Here is a 19,311-nt window from a genome sequence, read left to right as displayed (position 1 = left end):
TTCTTCATTTTCTGGTGTGCATTTTTATATGTTTGTTATGATATATACATCATATGTTCGACAAATTTAAATTATGAAAATACACAATAAAAATGAGAAAATGATGGCAACACATACAGGGCAGTTATAATTACACATGTGGCACCTGAGAGGCCCCCCCTCCCTCCCCCTCCCCCACAAAAAATGAATGAATGTAGGAGAATGAAACTTAATGGAAAAAATTTGTAAGATCATGCAGAAGAGAAATAATGATTGACAGAAACACATTTTAATTTCCACATGAGTAGGTAACATTTGTTAATTGTGTACATGTTTATGTTCTAGGTTTTAAATGTTGCTTAATGTGACAAACATCTGCATCCACAAAATCCTGGAACCACACTGCTGCTGCCCAAAACATCTCAGTTCGGATGTGGAGCACGAAATGTTCAGCTGTCAGGACAAAGTTTGTACGCTGCTTGAAGAGCAAACACGCGCATCCAGCATTATCAGCCACAGCAACAGTAAAGTAACTGCAACAATTTGTGGCACAACTAGCCATCAGACTCTCTCAAGAGCAGTTCCCAAACGGCCAGTTAATTCGAACTCCTGAAGTACGTTTAATGCCAGTGCAGAAAGAGGACCTCACATTTTCCTTTAATGCATCAATACTTGTGAAGAGCAGCAGCAATATTCCTGTTTAGGTAAAACTGCTTCATAAGTAAAGGCCTGCTCACCTCGTCCAGACCTGCATGGACTAACTGCAACTGTAATGCACGCTGATGCTTAAGTTTCAACCCTTTGTTGCTGTACCAGTACCAGCGACTAAGGTAAGTCATGACACTAACACTACTAACAACACAGATCCTGGAGTGCACAGTCTGAACATAATTTCTATAAACTGGGTGACCATTTGGTAGATACTTTTCCATCTACAATGGCTAGGGTAGCGGAAGTTTAATTATAACCATCCTGTAATTTAATGATTTAGAAACTATCATTCCATCACTGACACAATGTTTCTTTTATGTCATCTTACTGAAAAACAAAGAATTTAACTTGCAAATACACTAAGCTTCTATAAACTTTGAAAAAGGGTTTGACAATGTACTTAGAGAAAAGAACTGCAATATAATGAAGTAATGAAGACATGCTTTACTCATAATATTATTATGAATACATGACAATTGTGATAGATATTGATTGAAACTCAACAGATCCAGAATCAGTAAATAAGGGTGTGAACTAGTATTATAGTTTATATCCTGCAGTATTCATTACATCAATTGTTGATGCTACATACAGATGGCACTGTACATCAAATGACTGCTGAATTCATTTCCTTATGCTAATGAACTCACTCTACATTTTAGAAGAGGATGATCCATGAAGAGTATTATATGAATTTAACGAAGTATGTACTAAATATAATATGAAAATATTAATATTATGAAAACAGCAAAGGTTTTTCGGGTGAGAATCCCATCTGAAATAAAACTGTTTTTAATTATAAAATGTTATTCCTTATAAACTAATTAAATTAACTTTGTTGTGGTTTCTCTTATGAATGTGATAATGACATATAAAGTAAAATCAACACATTTAGCGTGATATGCACAGCAATTAACTGGCACCTAGAAACTAAAACATGAAAAGAAAGCCTAAGAAATTTTTTTCAGAGTGGTTGCTCTCAAAGCATTGTTATATGGAAGTGAGTCACTAAAATTAAATAAGAAATATGTATTCAAAGAGCAGAAATGAAATTTCTCAGACTATGGATATTTAAAAAAAAATAAAAAATTAGAACTTTACGAAAAAACTCTCAAGCAAGTATTGTATGAGAAAAGTTATAAGAAAATAGCAGAAGATATAATGAAAATATCAAGAGAATGGATCAACAATAATTACCAGTAAAGTTAAAAATATTCCACATCAAAAGCAAAATAAAAGACAAGGACAGATACTGGCAGACCAAGGAAAAGATTAGAATTAGAATTACAGTAAGTAATAAATGGCTTAAAAAAGTCAGAAATGAAGAAGAAGCTATAATCAAAAACTCACATATGACTGATGGCAGTGTTTGGGGGGGGGGGGGGGGGGGGGGGGGCAAAAAAAAAAAGACAGGCAGGCAACAGAGCTGTCTGAAGTACCGTATTTACTCAAATCTAAGCCGCACTCGAACCTAAGCTGCACCTGAAAAATGAGACTCAAAATCAAGGGAAAAATAATTTTCCTGAATCTAAGCCGCACCTGAAATTTGAGACTCGAAATTCAAGGGGAGAGAAAAGTTTTAGGGCGCACGTCCAAATCGAAACAAAGTTGGTCCATTGTAATATGAGACACAATTTAGGTCAAATGAATGACGATACAGCTACAGTAGTTTGGTTTGAGTCGTAAGCTTAGCAGTTAAGCTTTACCATGTAGCCATTGCTATGTGTCAGGTGCTCCGTCCGTATTTATACTGTTACCCTTCCTTTTTCACATGCTTCGTCTGGTTTGAATTGATTGCTTATTTTTCTTTGATCTGATAAGTGCCGTTCTCTTTGTTATAGGTGTTTACGTCACTCTAAGCTGAAGATGCATTACTGTACTGTGTCATTCATTGTTCGTCGCATTCTGATAATGAGGGTTTACGGCCTGTCGCCGTTCGTGGCATGGCTTAAAAAGAGAGAGAGAGAGAGAGAGGAATAGTCTTATTAGCGAAACAATGGCAAGAGACTGCTATTTGTTGTTACTTACACTGCTGCTTTCTTTGATAATGATCAACAAGAACCAAATAATAGACTGCGTATGATAGAAGATGTTCTGAACAGGAGTTTAGCGAAAATTTTTCTAAGTTTTAAAATCTTTGCAGATGCCTCTTTAGTACTTTACATTCTGCACAGAAATTAGAGTCATCTTAGATTTAAAAATCTAGTCAATTGCAGTGCTTCATTTCTGACTGTATCACTATTATACATAAGAATAATACGAATATAAACATGACATGATATGTATATTCTTCCGCGTTTTCTGTTGTCGCACTCTAGTTTCGTAGTTTATTGGGCAGACAGAATTTAAATGAGATAGCAGCAAACACGAAACAATACATGGTAAAATGTTTGTATTCATATTATTCTTATGGTGAAGAGAATACTGCATGTGATACACAATACATAAAAGTTCCTATTAGCAACCATCTCTTCTCACAGTTAGGAAAAAATTCAGAACGTAAAATTGGCCATATTGACAAACATCCCAAAAAGTCTTGCCAGTCGGATTTTCGTAGTACATTGAAATGCTGCTACATTCGAAGATGAACAATACGGAATTTGTATTTACTTCGTTGGATAAGGTATGAAAATGCAGTGGTCGAAACTGGGGGCGGAGAAAAAATGCTCATCTTCCACCTTTTTTTTAATTTATTTACTGACACGGAGGTTTTTGGTGCCAGATTTATCTTTGTGCCTGCAAAGCATGCCTGTGTAGCGCTACATATATTTGACGGCAGGAATTAGTTGTGGCGGCACCTACCAACATTTTTCAGAACTTCTGCTTCCTTTGCACTCGATTCTAAGCCGCAGGCGGTTTTTTGGATTACAAAAACAGGAAAAAAAGTGCAGCTTAGATTCGAGTAAATACGGCACTGGTGTCACAGAAGATGCAATACTGCACACAAAGTCTGACTGGCCACTGAATTATCTGATTATTTTATCCCAAACAAGTCAGCTGCAGTCTTTCTGATGCCCAAAATTAGTGTGGTGTATAGGAAATTGAAAGTTATATGATCTTATGTTCAGAATATATAAAACAGAACACCTACCATCAGATTTGCAAGAAGTATTGTCATTGCACTACCAAAGAATAAACAAGTGGACAAAGTGGAAACTACTGTATAATTAGTTTTGTGCCACTCACTCCTACAATGCTGACAAGTACATTATACAAAAGTTTACAAAAAAGTTCATAAGGAGTACTGGATAAGAAACATCAAAGCCAAATATGCAAAGAGACAGAGCTATTTCCTTGATCTTACGAACAGAAAAAAAAAAACTGTGGACTTACAGAAATTCTTATCAGTGTACTGAGGAATAACATGTTCAATACCATGAGAGGTCAAAAGTAATCTACAACACCTACAAAAACATGCAGAAATAATAAAAGTGATCTAAAGGGTGAAAGTTGTGTTGAGAAGGCTGTAAGGCACAAAAGTAGTTTAGCACCAATATTGTTTAACCTGTACATCAAAGAAGTAATGTTTAAAACGTGCTAGAACAGCATAAATGAAAGTTAAGATTTGAAGCTGACTGTTTCTCTGGCTGTAAGTAAGGAAAATTTGAGAGACCCTTTGCACTGACAAACTGAAAAATTATTTCATACTTTTTTTTTATACAACCACAGATCTCAATGAATTCCATGACGCTGATAGCTTTAGTCAATGCAATTCTAACCGTACAAAACACAGAGTGAAGCAAGAACACACAGGGCACCTGAAGCAAAGTACTAGAAGTACAAAAGCATAAACCACAAAAGCTTTCTTTAACAACATATTGTTATGGAAAAGTTCTGGTCATCACATGGCTCTCTTCCACCCTAAACATTGCATCATCCATCCTTCACTACAGTTTCATATTTTACATTTATGTTATCTCTCTCTCTTACTGTCAGTAATCGTACAAATTACCAGCCCAAACCAGCATGGTTGTAGGTGTCTTTTGTGGCCACCTACTTGCAGTGGTTGCAACTGCTTTGATTACAAGTCGTGCTATACACCTACCCACTCAACCACTGGAACATAGTTAAATATTACCCATTATTCGTACAAAAGCTACCAGAGTTTTCAGTTTTGTTTATATGTCTGTTGACAATTCAACACTTCTAATATTTGGTGAGCTTCCAGTTTTATTACAGAACTATTTCTGTAACTAAAGAAATTTACTGGTATTGATTGTTGACAAGAATTTGCTAAAACTGTCACTCCTCAATACATCATTATTTGGATGAGAAGAACGATTAGTTGTAAAACCAAAGAAGAAGAAATTGGAAACAGATGTAATATGTTGTTACACACTGGTAATAGACACTGGTACAGGAATGCATATTCAAATACAACGATATGTAAACAGGCATAATACAGTGCTGTGGTCAGCAACACCTATATAAGACAATGAATGTCTGGCACAGTTGTTAGATTGGCTATTGCTACTACAATGGCAGGTTGTCAAGAGTTAAGTGAGTTTGAATGTGGTGCTATAGTTGGTGCACGAGCTATGGGACACCGCATCTCTGAGGTAGTGATGAAGTGGGGATTTTCCCTTACAACCATTTCATGAGTGTACCATGAATATCAGGAATCTGGTAAAACATCAAATCTCTAACATTGCTGTGGCCAGAAAAAGATCCTGCAACAATGGGACCAATGACAACTGAAGAGAATTTTTCAACATGACAGAAGTGCAACCTTTCCGCAAATTTCTGCAGATTTCACTGCTGGACCATCAACAAGTGTCAGCACGCAAACCTTTTAATGAAACATCATTGGTATACAGGTATGGAGACAATCTCATGAATCCATGGTCCCTGCTTGTCAGCAGGGGACTCTTCAAGCTGGTGGAGGGTTTGTAACGGTGTGGGCACATGCGGTTGGAGTGATATGGGATCCCTGACATGTACAGATATGCTCTGACATATGAAACATATGTAAGCATCCTTTCAGATCACCTACATCCATTCATGTCCACTGTGCATTCCAACAGACTTGGGCAGTTCCTGCACGACAACGCAACATCCCACACATCCAGAATTTTCACAGAGTGGTTCCAGGATCACTCTCCCGAGTTTAAACACTTCCGCTGGCCAACAAACTCCCCAGACATGAACATTATTGAGCACATCTGGAATGCGATGCAATGTGCTGCGCAGAAGAGACCTCCACCCCCTCGTACTCCTATGGATTTAAGGGCAGCCCTGCAGGATTTGTGGTGTCAATTCCCTCCAGCACTACTTCAGACATTAGTCAAGTCCATGCCACGACATGTTGTGGCACTTCTGTGTCCTCACGGGAGCCCTACACGATATTAGGCAGGTGTACCAGTTTCTTTGGCTCTTCAACGTAAAAGGTCTTCATAATTAGGCAGCAAATAAATCATGAACTCAACATTAATTACACAGACAAGACAAAAAAGAAGTCTCTTGAAGAGCTATTAGACATCCTACTGGCTGCAGAACACATTTTGAAAAGAAGGAAGGCTAGGCTTTATTGCATTGTTGATAGGATCATAGGAAATTTAGCACTAGTTCAGACTAGAAAAGGATGGATAAGGGAATTTGCCTTGTTCTTGTCAAAGGAAATGCCCCCACATTTCTTGTAAGTGATAAAGACAAACCACAGGAAACCTGAATGTTGATAGACAGATACTGATTTGAAACCTATACCTCTTAAACAAAATCCAGTGCCATAACAACTGTCTTCCATTGTCTTGAATCCATGGCACAACTAGTCATTGCCTTCAGCTTAGTGCAAATCAGGAAGGCATACCAAACACAATTGATCAATTGATAAGAGGCGTCCAATTTAATCATTCATTAGTTTGCTTCCAGTCATAAACGACACTCTTGGTAACGAACTCTTGTAGGTCTTTTTCATTCATTCATTCATTTTGAGCAATGCTGCAGTTGAAACAAACTTCTAAAACTTTAAAATCAGGGCAAATACATGTGAAGTGTAATTTAAAATAAATCCATACTAAACCCAAACTATTTTATTCATCATTTAGCTCAACACGTATCTACAGATAGCATGTTCCTGCGAAACATGCATTTGCATATGGCAGACCGAATTCAGATAATAGATGGTTTTCTGTAACAGTAAGCAATTTTTGTAGTGCAAATAGATGATTTTCATGAGTATCATTTTTGTAGTTAGAATAAATTAATGTGATGACAACCATATGAATACATTATTGACTCATTAGTACTGTGATTTACAACAGTCTAGCCAAATGATAGGGCCATGTGTAAAAGCAGCCATGTTACATACTAGCTATGCTGCAATTACTGCTCTCTGCTCTCTCTCTCTCTCTCTCTCTCTCTCTCTCTCTCTCTCTCTCTCTCCCTATCTTTTCCTCGCTGCATGACCCTGCTACTCTCTTCTTGCCTTGTGCATCCTTCTGCACATCAATTAGCCGTTCTAACAGAAGAAGGGCTCAAACTCGAAAGCTAATATACTGGTTTCCATTCCGCGTGTGTATGAGCCACTTATCATTCTGCTACAGGTGAGTGGTTGTCTTCCCTTATTTTACATACAGTTCCATCAAGGAATTTCCAGTATTCTGACTGCTTCAGCCTTCCACTTTGCTCTAGCTGCAAACAGTTCTCATTGACATTTGTCATATACACAACATGTGTGAAAATTTTGGAGGAACGTGCAGATTCTCCACCTTACATGCATTCTGGGCTCTTACACCTCTTACATGCATATTGGATATTATTACCGTGGATCACAGCATGCTTTTTACTTTAGTCTCCTCAGTATTTGTTTTCCTTTCTCATATCAGGTTATGTTTTGAGTCAGAATCTATAAGAATTGTAGATTACAGTTCTGGCATAATATTTACTGTTGTGTACAGCTGTACACAAATTAGGATGTCAATAAGAGAATACTAAAGAGTAATAAAGAAGTTACAGAAACAGCCAATGAATCTGTATGCTTAGGGCAACTGAAAACAACAAGCAGATGGATACTCAGAAGGATACATAGGAGAGTGAAAATTTACTTGGAACTCGTATGAGAAAATAAATTCTGTATTCCAAGGAAATACCCAATTGGCCTTAAATGAAAAGTCCACAACTGCTGAAATACTGGCAGTATTAACGTGTGGAAGAAAAATGATGTTAAATGATCAAACAGTTACACAAAACTGAGGATAGCCCAATCGGCAGTGGAGAAATGCATGTTGGTCAAGGCAAGAAGTGACATAAATTAAGACGGAGAAAAAAGAAAGGATGGAAGTTCAGGACATAATAGTGGCTCTTACAAAACTGAACTGGAGATGGGCTAAGCATATAGTGAGATTAACGAATATGAGAAGGACTAAGGAAATTCTGTGTTTGATTCCTCATGATAGGGAAAGGCTTAGATGCTGACATGATGGAAGATGGAGTAACTATATAAGGAAACATGCAGGACTAAGTTGGATGTGAAAAGCAAAATATTATAATGTATGGTGAAATCTGGAAGAGGCCTGTATTCAGCAGTGGATGGTCAATGGCTGATGATAAATGGTGGCAATGGTGATGGTGAGCTTTATCTAACTCTCTTATACATCTTTTCATCACAATGTAATTAAACTTATATACAACATATTTACATAACTAATTTATTGTGCATTGTAATGCAGCTACCACCCGATGATGATTGGAAGACCATTAATAGTAGCAAAATAAATAATTTTAAATAGAAGCAATGATGGATAAAATTTATGTTGTATGAAGACATAGTAGTACGTCTGTGTCAGTGAACATATGAGTACTCAAACCCATGTGGAGTATCTTTAGTTCTTAAACATTCAATTTCTTTTTCAATTAATGGGAGTAGGGGTGCATTTGAAGCTCACTTTTGTACGTTTTTCTCGCGTAAGTTGAAAACCAAGGCCTCTAGCAAAAGCATATCCCAGTAAAAAATTTCCTACACTGAAGGTCCAACGTTCAGGATTTTTAATTTTTTTTTTCATGTCACTCCTCTACCACTGCACAAAAATTTGTGACTACTTGAATTACTTCCCATACTCAATCTTTTTTCTCATCTTCGTTGACTGGGATATCACATCACTGGCATAGTCACATGTTCAATTAGCATTGTTGATTTAAATGTGCCCTTCTGGGTTCCGAAAAAGAATTAACTTTTGTAAATGTTATGAGAAACTAATTACGATGACAATTTGATACAAATGTAATCCTTACAAACAAAGTAGTTCCTGAGAAGGCCAGACAAACATACTGAGATTTATTTGTTAATTTTATGCTGTTACACTTCACAAAATCATTATGTACAATTTACACAAATATATGCCAGTACCAAATTGAACTACATTAAATTCCCAAAAAAGTCCTCTTCATTTTTTTCTCTAGACTAACACACTGTACATAGTGAGTGAGACAACATGAAAATTCGCATGACACATATGTGCTGTAGCTTAGGTGGTCTTAGTAGGCCAGTCTGAGGTACTGTCCCAAAATGATAGATCACAAGTGTCCTGTATAAATTAGTTTGGGTCAACTTCTTTTACACCACTGTGGTAAACTATAAAACAACTAGTGTTTACAGCCAGTATAAGCAGTTACTCAGGCAGGTAAACAGAATACAAGAAAACATTCAGTTCATTATGGAAATGGAAACAGAAGACAATACATTATCACAAGATGTAACAACAGGTACAGCTTCAACATTTGCAAAAGTAACAGCTACAAACATGAAACCATGCACTGACATTCACAAAAAATGGCAGCGATTAGAAATCTGGAATAAACGCTATGCACAACACCTCTAAGTAAAGATAACTATCAAGATGAAATAAACATGATTATCAACACAGCACAAAACAATGGACACAAAAGATGACCACACACAAAGCTAAACAACACCATTAAGATGAAAATACAAATAGAAGTCAGCAGATTTAAAAAATCCAGATGTATCAACACATAACAGCAACACTCAATGCACACTCGCAAAGGAAAGCTCATCCCTCAAAATGAACACAAACTGGCACAACCATAACATATCACAACCAACTCTCTCACAAAAGTAGTAACATCTTCTAAAAACTTAGAACTTCTTCACAAAAAACAGCACAACACAAAAGAAATTGAAAACTGTGACAGAAGAGAAAGATGAATACAAGAGTGTAATCGTTGGAACTCTATAAATATACTGTGATGCCTGCAAGATATTTTAATATCAGGTCCAAAGATCATAAAGGGGCACTGAAGAGTACGTATCCCAAATCCACTAATGCAGAACTAATAAAAGAAAATTGCCCACTTTCACGATCCATCAGTCAGTCCTTCAGCATGAGGAAGACAATGTGCTATGCATAACAGGAGAGCTGACGTGCATCTAGTACATACAGAACAACACATTGATAGATAAACATGATATATAAATTAATGTAATGAGAAAAACACATGACCACATGTGCTGCCATGAACCATTGCAGATATCCTACCAAAATATGTAGAATTAAATAATTTCATATACATACAGGATGTTCATTTTAACTGAAGACACAGAAATATCTTGAAAACTACACGAAGGATTAAAAAAAGTTAATATTCCAATTTGTTTGTCTCGGAAGGGGACATAATTGATACCACATTTGACCCCCATCCCCACCCTACCCCTTGAGTGGGTGGTGGGGAACAACTTTTAAATCTTCAATGGGAACTCCCATTTTTTACTACAGATTAAGATCCTATGCCAAATCTAAAAAAAAAAAATGGTTCAAATGGCTCTGAGCACTATGGGACTTAACATCTATGGTCATCAGTCCCCTAGAACTTAGAACTACGTAAACCTAACTAACCTAAGGACAGCACACAACACCCAGTCATCACGAGGTAGAGAAAATCCCTGACCCCGCCGGGAATCGAACCCAGGAACCTGGGTGAGGGAAGCGAGAACGCTACCGCACGACCACGAGCTGCGGACGGCAAAATCTACATACTGTTTTGTCTGAAGCATTTTCTTCATTTTGCCACAGATGGCACTGTAATCAGAGGAATAGAAATGGATGCACACTCATTATTTATGACGTGCTACTCAATGGTCCTTGAATATCCTATGGCACATGGGACCCCACCTTCATGCTGTGAGGTTAGGACAGGCCAGTATTCATAACTTCTAATTGGAAATCTCATTCGCGACATTGTATTCCTCCATCATATCAAACAGGGGACTACTCAATGCACCACTGTGGCTGGTGCTTGAGGCGAACGCTACTCTAGTTTTCAAATTAGAGTAAGTGTTCAAATGTAGTACCACCAAATTCAATACACTTAGTGATTTGATTTTCAAATGACCCTACACAGGACAGAAGCATAATCTGCACGAATGTCAGCACAGGCATTTCTGATGTGGTCAACTATGTCTTCAAGGCCCATTGGCACTTGGTGGTACATCTTAACTTTTTAATTATCCCCATGTAAAGAAATCCAGTGATGTTAAATCTGGCAACCTAATGGGTCGTAGTTCACTACACAGTCATGGTGGTGCATCGAGTAGTCCCTTGTTCCATACGTTGGAGGAATACAACAATGCAAATGGGGTTTCCAATAAGAAGTTATGAAGTACTGGACTGTTCTACCCACACAGCATGGAGTTGGGATCTCATGTGCCATTGCATGTTCAAGGGCCATTGAGTAGCATGTCATAAATTACAATTAAATTACAATTGTGTTCCCACTTCCAATCCTCTGATTACAGTGCCATCTGTGGCAAAATGAATAAATGCTTAAGAAAAAATGTGTGTTGATTTTTCCATAGAATCTTAATCTGCAATAAAAAATGGGGTGTTCCCATGAAGATTTAAAAGTTGCCCCCCCCCCCCCCCCCCACCACCCACGCAAGGGGTGGGGTGGTAGGTCAAGCGTGGTATCGTTGGATGTCCTCCTAAGAGACAAACAATTGGAATTACAGCTATTTTTGATCCACAGTGTAGTTTTCAACATAATTCAATGTCTTCGGTTAAAATAAACATCCTGTATATACCACTGACAATGCCTAGCATGAATAAGTGAAATGTGTTTAGGGGAGACAAATATAACATTCAGTTGCAAAAGATGGAATTTCTTCATAACTATATGATAGAGTATAACATAACTACAGCGCTTTCTAAAACTAAAAATAAGCTGACCACTCACTCACAAATAAACAAGAAACAGCTTATTAATTTTTGGACTCAAATTTATTTAAGATGCTAATGATTCCCATAATTATACCATTACTTAATGGCATAGGAAGTAGTACAGGACATTTACCACACTGAGTGTTGGTGAAGATGCACGAGATGAGCCAGCTGAAACTGGAGGGAACAGCTCTTGGGCAGAAGGTGGTTGTGGGGCAGGTTTCTTCTTTCTTCGTGGAACACTACCCACTGGTGTACCTGAACCCCCCACACTGGACAGTGAAGTGTTCGAATCATACCGATCACTGTTGCCACTTATAGTATCCTTCCGCCCTGCGGTTTTGCGTGGCAGTGGTTCAGGTGTAGATAGCGTCCTAAAAAGTAAGATAAACAGTAACCTTGAAACACTGCATTTCATAATGAATGAACTTTAAATACTTCATTACCTGCATGAAGGAAAGGCCTTTACAAATAAGAATGGAAGTGACTGTCATGACAAAAACAAGTATTATTATTGCAATACCCTCACATGGAAGAGAGAGAGAGAGAGAGAGAGAGAGAGAGAGAGAGAGAGAGAGAGAGACTGACTTTCATATGTCTTTCTTTGATTTTAAATATGAACTTGACAGCAACACAAATTTTCTACGAGAAAGTAAACACAAGTATAAAGACATTGAAGGTAAGGTTACAGAGCTAGTAAGATGCATCTTTGGCCTAAAAAATTATAGATTTACTTCTATACCATTCCTTTCTATCTAGTGTAATAGCACTGATCTGAGTAGTGCTCACTCATTAATGGACATGACAACTTTTACAAATCATTCACATTGAGATGATGCATCATCATATTACATATATGCATGTTGATCACATCATTGCCTCTGGTAATTAGTAACAAATAAACCACTGCACAGCACATCCTCAAATGTGTGTTTCCGGGTATAAAACTGTTCTCTCAAGTAAAATGGAACTTTGCATTAACACAGGAAAATAATTTTTGTGGTGCACCCAACCCATTTACCTGTTTCTAAAGTTAAAAATGCCCGAACTATTAATTTTCTTCTTTCCCACTGGACAGAAGTACAAAATATGTTTTGTTTCTTTTGTTTGCTGGAGATCATAGCTAACAACTTATTCTCACTTTCTGATTAATTAAATAAGCTTCATGATCAAGGCTCAGATTTGGTCTCCATCCAAGTTTCTGTTAGAACAATTTTCTAATGTGAGCATCATTTACATTTTCACCCTGTACAGAAACATGTATTCCAGTTACTATGTCTTCATGATAAAGAGAGAATAAAAAGTAACAACATGCACACCTTCACCTATCCTTCATTCAGCGGTTTCCTTTGCAACAGAATATTAATATTATAAATATTACGCCATACTGTGTCAGCCAATTTATATATTTCACAGGCCAACTAGGTAGGAAAAAATTTATATATGAACATTTTACTTCACGCTAGCAGCTATAATGTTGCAAATGGTTTCAATTTCCAGCTCTTTAATTTTTTTACTTTTTTATAATGTCAAAAATGTAATCATACTAGTGTTGCTGTAACACTGCACTGGAAACACTTCCATGTTACACCCTGCTTACTTGCGCTTTGTAGAACAAACTGGGTAATTCCAATAAATAGACATTTCTGCACAGTACAAGTATTGTATATAAATAAAAGTTTGTCCTGTGATAAATATACATGAAAGGAATGGTGTCAGAAATAGAGCTATACAGTGTCTAAGTCAATAAAGAAAGGAACATGTTTTATGTATCTTTAATGGCACTAATGACAGAGAGAGAGAGAGATAGAGAGAGAGAGAGAGAGAGAGAGAGAGAGAGAGAGAGAGAGAGAGAGAGAGAGAGAGAGAAACTTGTTTCTTATATTTTTAAAATGACTGCACAAGAAATACACAAAATAAATGTGTACATTGACACATTCAGTAACAGTTCTTCTTGGTTAACAGCTGAGCAGAAGGAAAGGCATGATTTAGTTGGTGACTATGATCTAAAGACATAAATTCATTACTGTGAGAAACTGGACCACATTTGAATTAAGCTGGTCATTTATTATCAAACAGCTAGCAATACTGTCTTTGCCACAGCTCATCAACAGGCACACAGTGTCTCATAGTACTAACTGCTCACAGTGTGCACCAACAAAGAGATTATTCACACATGAGTTTGTTAAGGGAAATTTATGGTACAAGTTGCTTCATATGGTCGAGGCGTCATGCAGTACATAGTGATAGGCCTTGAATTCAGAGAAATGTGAAGTAAAAAAAAAGTAAAACTTGTAAAATAGGATAATTCTGTTAACTTTGTGAATTACTCATTATGTGAGATAATATAAATAAAATACCCATTCCAGTTAACTGCTTCATAAGCGAATATTAGACATCAGGTCACTGGTAAAGCATGAGAAACCTGCACCTCACACTGTACATGAGCAGATAAGGTCCCTGCCATACTAGATCAATAGCAATGCATGCAGCAGCAACATGATCATTGAGTAATTGGTAACCCCAATATTGGAGCAATAGAACACCGTACATTTCTTACTGAGTTACATCTCACGGACCAGCTTTGTGAACTGAATTTAAAAATACTTTTTAGTTGTGGTCTGCTTTGAATGAAATGAGAGAAATATTGACTAGAAAAATCTATATATAATGATGTACTTCTGGTGTATGTTGACTGACATAGTGCAAGTGAGGATGCTTAATGTTTTCAATGCTAGTCGGTACTACGTATATAGCAAAGTTTTTATTTTTGTCAAAGTTTTCCATTTCTTCTATGTTATCACCGGTGTAGCTGCCAGCTATGGAAGGTGGGTGTGAAAAGTAATGATACACTACGCAAAAAGATTATATATAACATAGTAATGTGGGAATTAGACCTACTGTATTCATTAATATTCAATGGTGTGTGTGGTCACGTTATGGTACTTTAATAATTCTCAATAAAATGAGTCTTCCGTTTAAAAGACAACTTAAATTTTGTAGTCTGTTGTTTATGGTGATTTGATTGAATTACTTTTATTACAAAACAGTTTATTTCCATACATAACACAGAATTGTACAGCATTACTTCATTTCTAGATTTGAAAACCTGTAGACACATCACTTTTAAACCTGAATGCAGGTTAAAACACACAACTCCTTAAATGCAACATAATCACAGTCACAAATTTTTTATTTTATCTATATTTGATAAACTTTATTTTTTATACAAAGTATGAGCAATTATGATACAGATCTTTCATAATTTTCTACACTAACAGTAAAAACACTTTGGTATATGAAGTTACACTACTAAGTTTAACATATATGTAGCTCTACTCACTTCAGATTCCTAGGCAGTGGCACGGGGGTTTTTGCAGCCTGTTCCCGTACAGAGGGTGGAATTTCTTCTTCACTGGTTACTTCATCATCATCATCTGAGAAAGGATTGAGACTAAAATCTGGGGCTTTTATTAATCTCCTTTTGTCCTTAGGTGAATCCAGCTTTGTATCTACCCTGGGAGGGTTCTTTTTATTTCCCCCTACAATATTTTCACTGTGTTTGAGCTCATTGTCATCGTCACTGGATTCAAAAGGATTTATATATTTTTGTTTATTAACTGGGGTGGATGTTTTTATCTGAGATTTACTTTCACTGTCATCATCACTGTCTCCAAAAGGATTTAGTTCTTCAGGATAATCTGATAAGTTACTTATTTCAGTCTGTGCTGGGAGGTCTGCTACAGTGACAGCAGTTTCTGGACTAGTTACAATATTTCTGCTGTCACTTATGGAGGATGGTTTATTGTCAAGACTACTATCCTCTGGCTGAGTACTCAAAACACTTATATCCGAGGTGTCACTAGTGTCCTTCAGATTGGAGAGAGGTGAATACATTTCTAAAGGCACTTCAGAATGTTCACTTTTTCCTTCTACTGGCAGTGTGGGTTTCACTGAGGTATGAACAGGTACCTGTTTGGAGTTATTTTCACACTCAATAGTTTTAAGTTTATCAAGTTTTTTATCTACACTATCATCATTTAAGGGCAAATTATTACTAGACAGTGCAGGAGAAACTTCACAATTCAATGTCCTTAAATTTTCCTCGGTTTTACTTTCCTTTTCTTCCTCAGAATTTTTTCGGTAATTAGCATACTTTTTATTTACATCTGTTTTTGATGCTTTTGAAGACTCACCATTTTCAAACATTTTAAGACGCATTTTCACTAATGAACTAGGTGACAGGATGTCACTTTCTTTGGTATTTTTTGAATCTGCTTTTCTGTTTTCCTGAGGCAAGTCTTTATGCAGTTCAACAGCAGTAAGAGGTTGGCTAACTTCACTTTTAACAGTACTATTATTTTTAGTGATACCACTTTCACTGTATTTCAGATCTGATCCAGCAGTCCTTTCAGATGAACCTTCTGTAATTTTTGTTTCAGTTTCACCACTATCACCAACTTTACTTACAGAGTCCACAGTAAAATCGGAAGTTCCTGATTTCGTATCAGATGTCCTAGTTTGTAACTCATCAACTGCAGGACTCAGTGATGACTCAGAAACAGAAGAATTACTTGCTTGGTTTTTCTCTGCAGATGAACTTACGTCTGCATCCACAAGCCTACTTAAGAAATTGGCTCTTGCTCCGGTGTCCTTTACATGTGTTGGAGGAAGGTGTACTGAAGATTTGGATGGAGTATCATTTGCTTCCTCTTCTGCCATTACTGATTCATCACTGCTCTCTGTAGGTGGTGTGTCAGGAACGCGAACACCATCCACAGCAAGCACTTCATCAGGGCACGTCTCACAGCAGTAGCTGCCACCTTCCGTTTCATAGCAGTTGGCAACACTCATCTGGTTATGACAGCGGGCACAGCGAAAACAGGAGCGATGGAACAGACGTTTGTCCACAATGAGTCGCTCTGCCAAGAATACAGGCATACCACAGCCAACACATGGTTCACGGCCTCGCCATGATGCTGCTCTTACTGCAACCTAGAACACAATAAAAACAATAATTAATGTCAGTGGCAGTGAATGACAGCTAAGTTTCCATTTATTATGTACAGGCTTCTACATTGTGTTTAATGGGCAAAAAATGAAAGCTGTCAATTTTCTATATTCATTAACTAAAACATACTGAAGCCATATTTCCAGATTTTCATTCAAGTTTCAAATTCCATTTCTGGACACAATATTTCTCTTTCGCTTTCAGTGATCAGGGGACCATGAGTCTGCTTACTACCTGGATTCTGATGAGATGGCAGGTGCAAAGGACAAAAAAGACCATCACTTATATACCCTGAAGAAGACTACATCAATCAAACATTTTTAGTGCAAAATCATAAACATAAACTTATTTGAAGACACCAGTCATTGCCATCAATGAAGACCTCAGAAATCAAAACATAAAACCTATTTTTTTTTTAAAATAATATAAAAACAAAGTCAGTAAAACTCATAACCCACTTTGTGCAATATAGTCATAAAATTAAATATCAATTACTTAACAACATTTAAAATCATAAGCATATTTGATTCTTCCAATGGAATTGCCTACATGAACCCATTACACCATTTTGACTGAAGTGCACTACTCAAAAAAGTAGTCATCCTAAGCAAGAGTCACTCTGGCTGAAATAAATATCATTTGGTGTGATACATTTTTCATTCACTGGAACTGGGGAATTCATTTGGTGTGATACATTCTTCATTCACAGGAACTGGGGAATTCATTAGGTGAAGAGTTACAGTATTGGTCTGATACACTATGGGAACTACAAAATAATAGAGTAGTCTGTAGTTCTACAAAACGTACTTACATAATGTCCCTAGAGCCTTTGCAGTTTGATAAATTTGAAACCATCTCACAGGAAGCTGTATCAAAATTTATTTCCTATGGTCTTACAACACAGAGCAATTATAGGATGATCCCCTGGATTAAATTACACAAATTTCAAAACTCTGCACAATGTTTGGTTGACTGAAGCACTGGAATTCATTAACACTCAACAGATATAGTTTTTAATCCTTGGGTTTCAAATCAAAGTAAGTAAATGGGTGTAGCCATTTTTGGAGTCTTATTTTATATGATTCAGGAAAATATGGAAAACTTTACATTATGTGGCTTTTATCAAACTTCCTACATAGAATGTATTAGCAAATTTTATCATCACACAATGAGTCAAGAATGAACCACATTCCTGCACCAGAATTTGAATTCACACGATAAACTTACTGTTTTATTTTTTATCCCCTGGAAACAGTGGATGAAGTTACACCAAATATGTTGATAACCTAGTTTTCAAGTATGTCATACCATAAATTACTTATTTTTGTGTAGCTTCACTGGTATGGATTGTGTGTTTGTTGAAGTTAAATAAGGTAGCAGTTACTTCAGACACTTTCAGAATGTGATGTGTTTCAAAGCTTCACTTTGAGTCCTATGGATGTATCAGATGGTGCTAGGTCTGGATGGTCAGGTGGACACTGTGAAGTCTGCCAATGAAACAATTAAACTTTGCCTATAGCGTCAGAACAAATAAGTGGTCTTACATAGTTGTGAAATTAATTAAAAGAAACAGAACAACAATGGCTCTTTCTACTTTTATGAAACTACAGCAGCCAATCTCTAAGCTTTCTTTACAGTTTCAATATAGCACTTTAAACATACTGTGACTCTTTGACCCAGGAAATCAGAATAAAACACTCGTCCCATAACCAAAATGTCACAAGTCATTATCTTTCTTAGCAGCAGTAAACTTTTGGGAGTCTTCTTGCTTTGTAAGGCCAAATGTCACCATTCCATGGGCTGGTGTTTCGTCCAAAGATATGTCGTCACAATGATCAATTAAAGTCTCTTCCTCTCTCTAACCAGTATAATATTTCAGCTGATATTTTTTTCTTTGAGCTGTTATAGGCCTCAGCCAAAAATTTTAGGACCTATCATGCAGAAACTTTCAAACAATAACCGATGCAACAGACAAAACATTGTTGAGCTTTCAGACAATGTTGCTGTAGCTGGCTGGGACAGTGTCCCTATAACCAGCTGGGACGATTAAGCTGTGCAAGTCTACATGTGTGTTCTGTATGTGTTAGCACTGAAAAACATTGTCTGAAGGTTGAGCAGCACTTTCAGTATTGTGAATGTGCCATTGATGGCTCAATGCCTTTAACTACCTTTGCTACTCCTATTACACGTATTCCATCAAGTACCTGCAGTGTTATGTTGATGTGACATAGTTTACAAATGGACAATAGACAATACATTTCATCTTTTGTTACTTTTCTGTTTGTAGGGTAATCAATGCATCAGATGCTGTGACAAATTATTATATTGAGAGGGCAAGTGATGTTGCTTCTGTCAACTAGTTACACTGTCCCATGCACATGTGTCATTTGATGTTACATCCATCACTTAACAATACTCACATTCTTTAACATAAGATCA

The 19,311-nt window shown here is 36.9% G+C and overlaps 1 protein-coding gene across 1 annotated transcript in view; it reads right to left on the bottom strand.

Annotated features, from left to right (window-relative positions):
• Positions 1-19,311, bottom strand: part of LOC124791213 (MICAL-like protein 1) — a 69,459-nt gene that overhangs the window by 13,053 nt on the left and 37,095 nt on the right. The window contains exons 5-6 of the mRNA XM_047257842.1: positions 15,205-16,856; positions 11,995-12,235 (exon numbers count right to left, since the gene is read on the bottom strand). Coding sequence (XP_047113798.1) covers positions 11,995-12,235; positions 15,205-16,856 — 1,893 coding nt within the window. The remainder of the gene's footprint in view (positions 1-11,994; positions 12,236-15,204; positions 16,857-19,311) is intronic.

The sequence above is a fragment of the Schistocerca piceifrons genome, chromosome 1 (genome assembly GCF_021461385.2).
Source record: "Schistocerca piceifrons isolate TAMUIC-IGC-003096 chromosome 1, iqSchPice1.1, whole genome shotgun sequence".
Classification (NCBI taxonomy): Eukaryota; Metazoa; Arthropoda; class Insecta; order Orthoptera; family Acrididae; genus Schistocerca; species Schistocerca piceifrons.
Note: the sequence above shows the minus strand (reverse complement) of the source record. Positions and strands in the feature narration are given on the sequence as shown.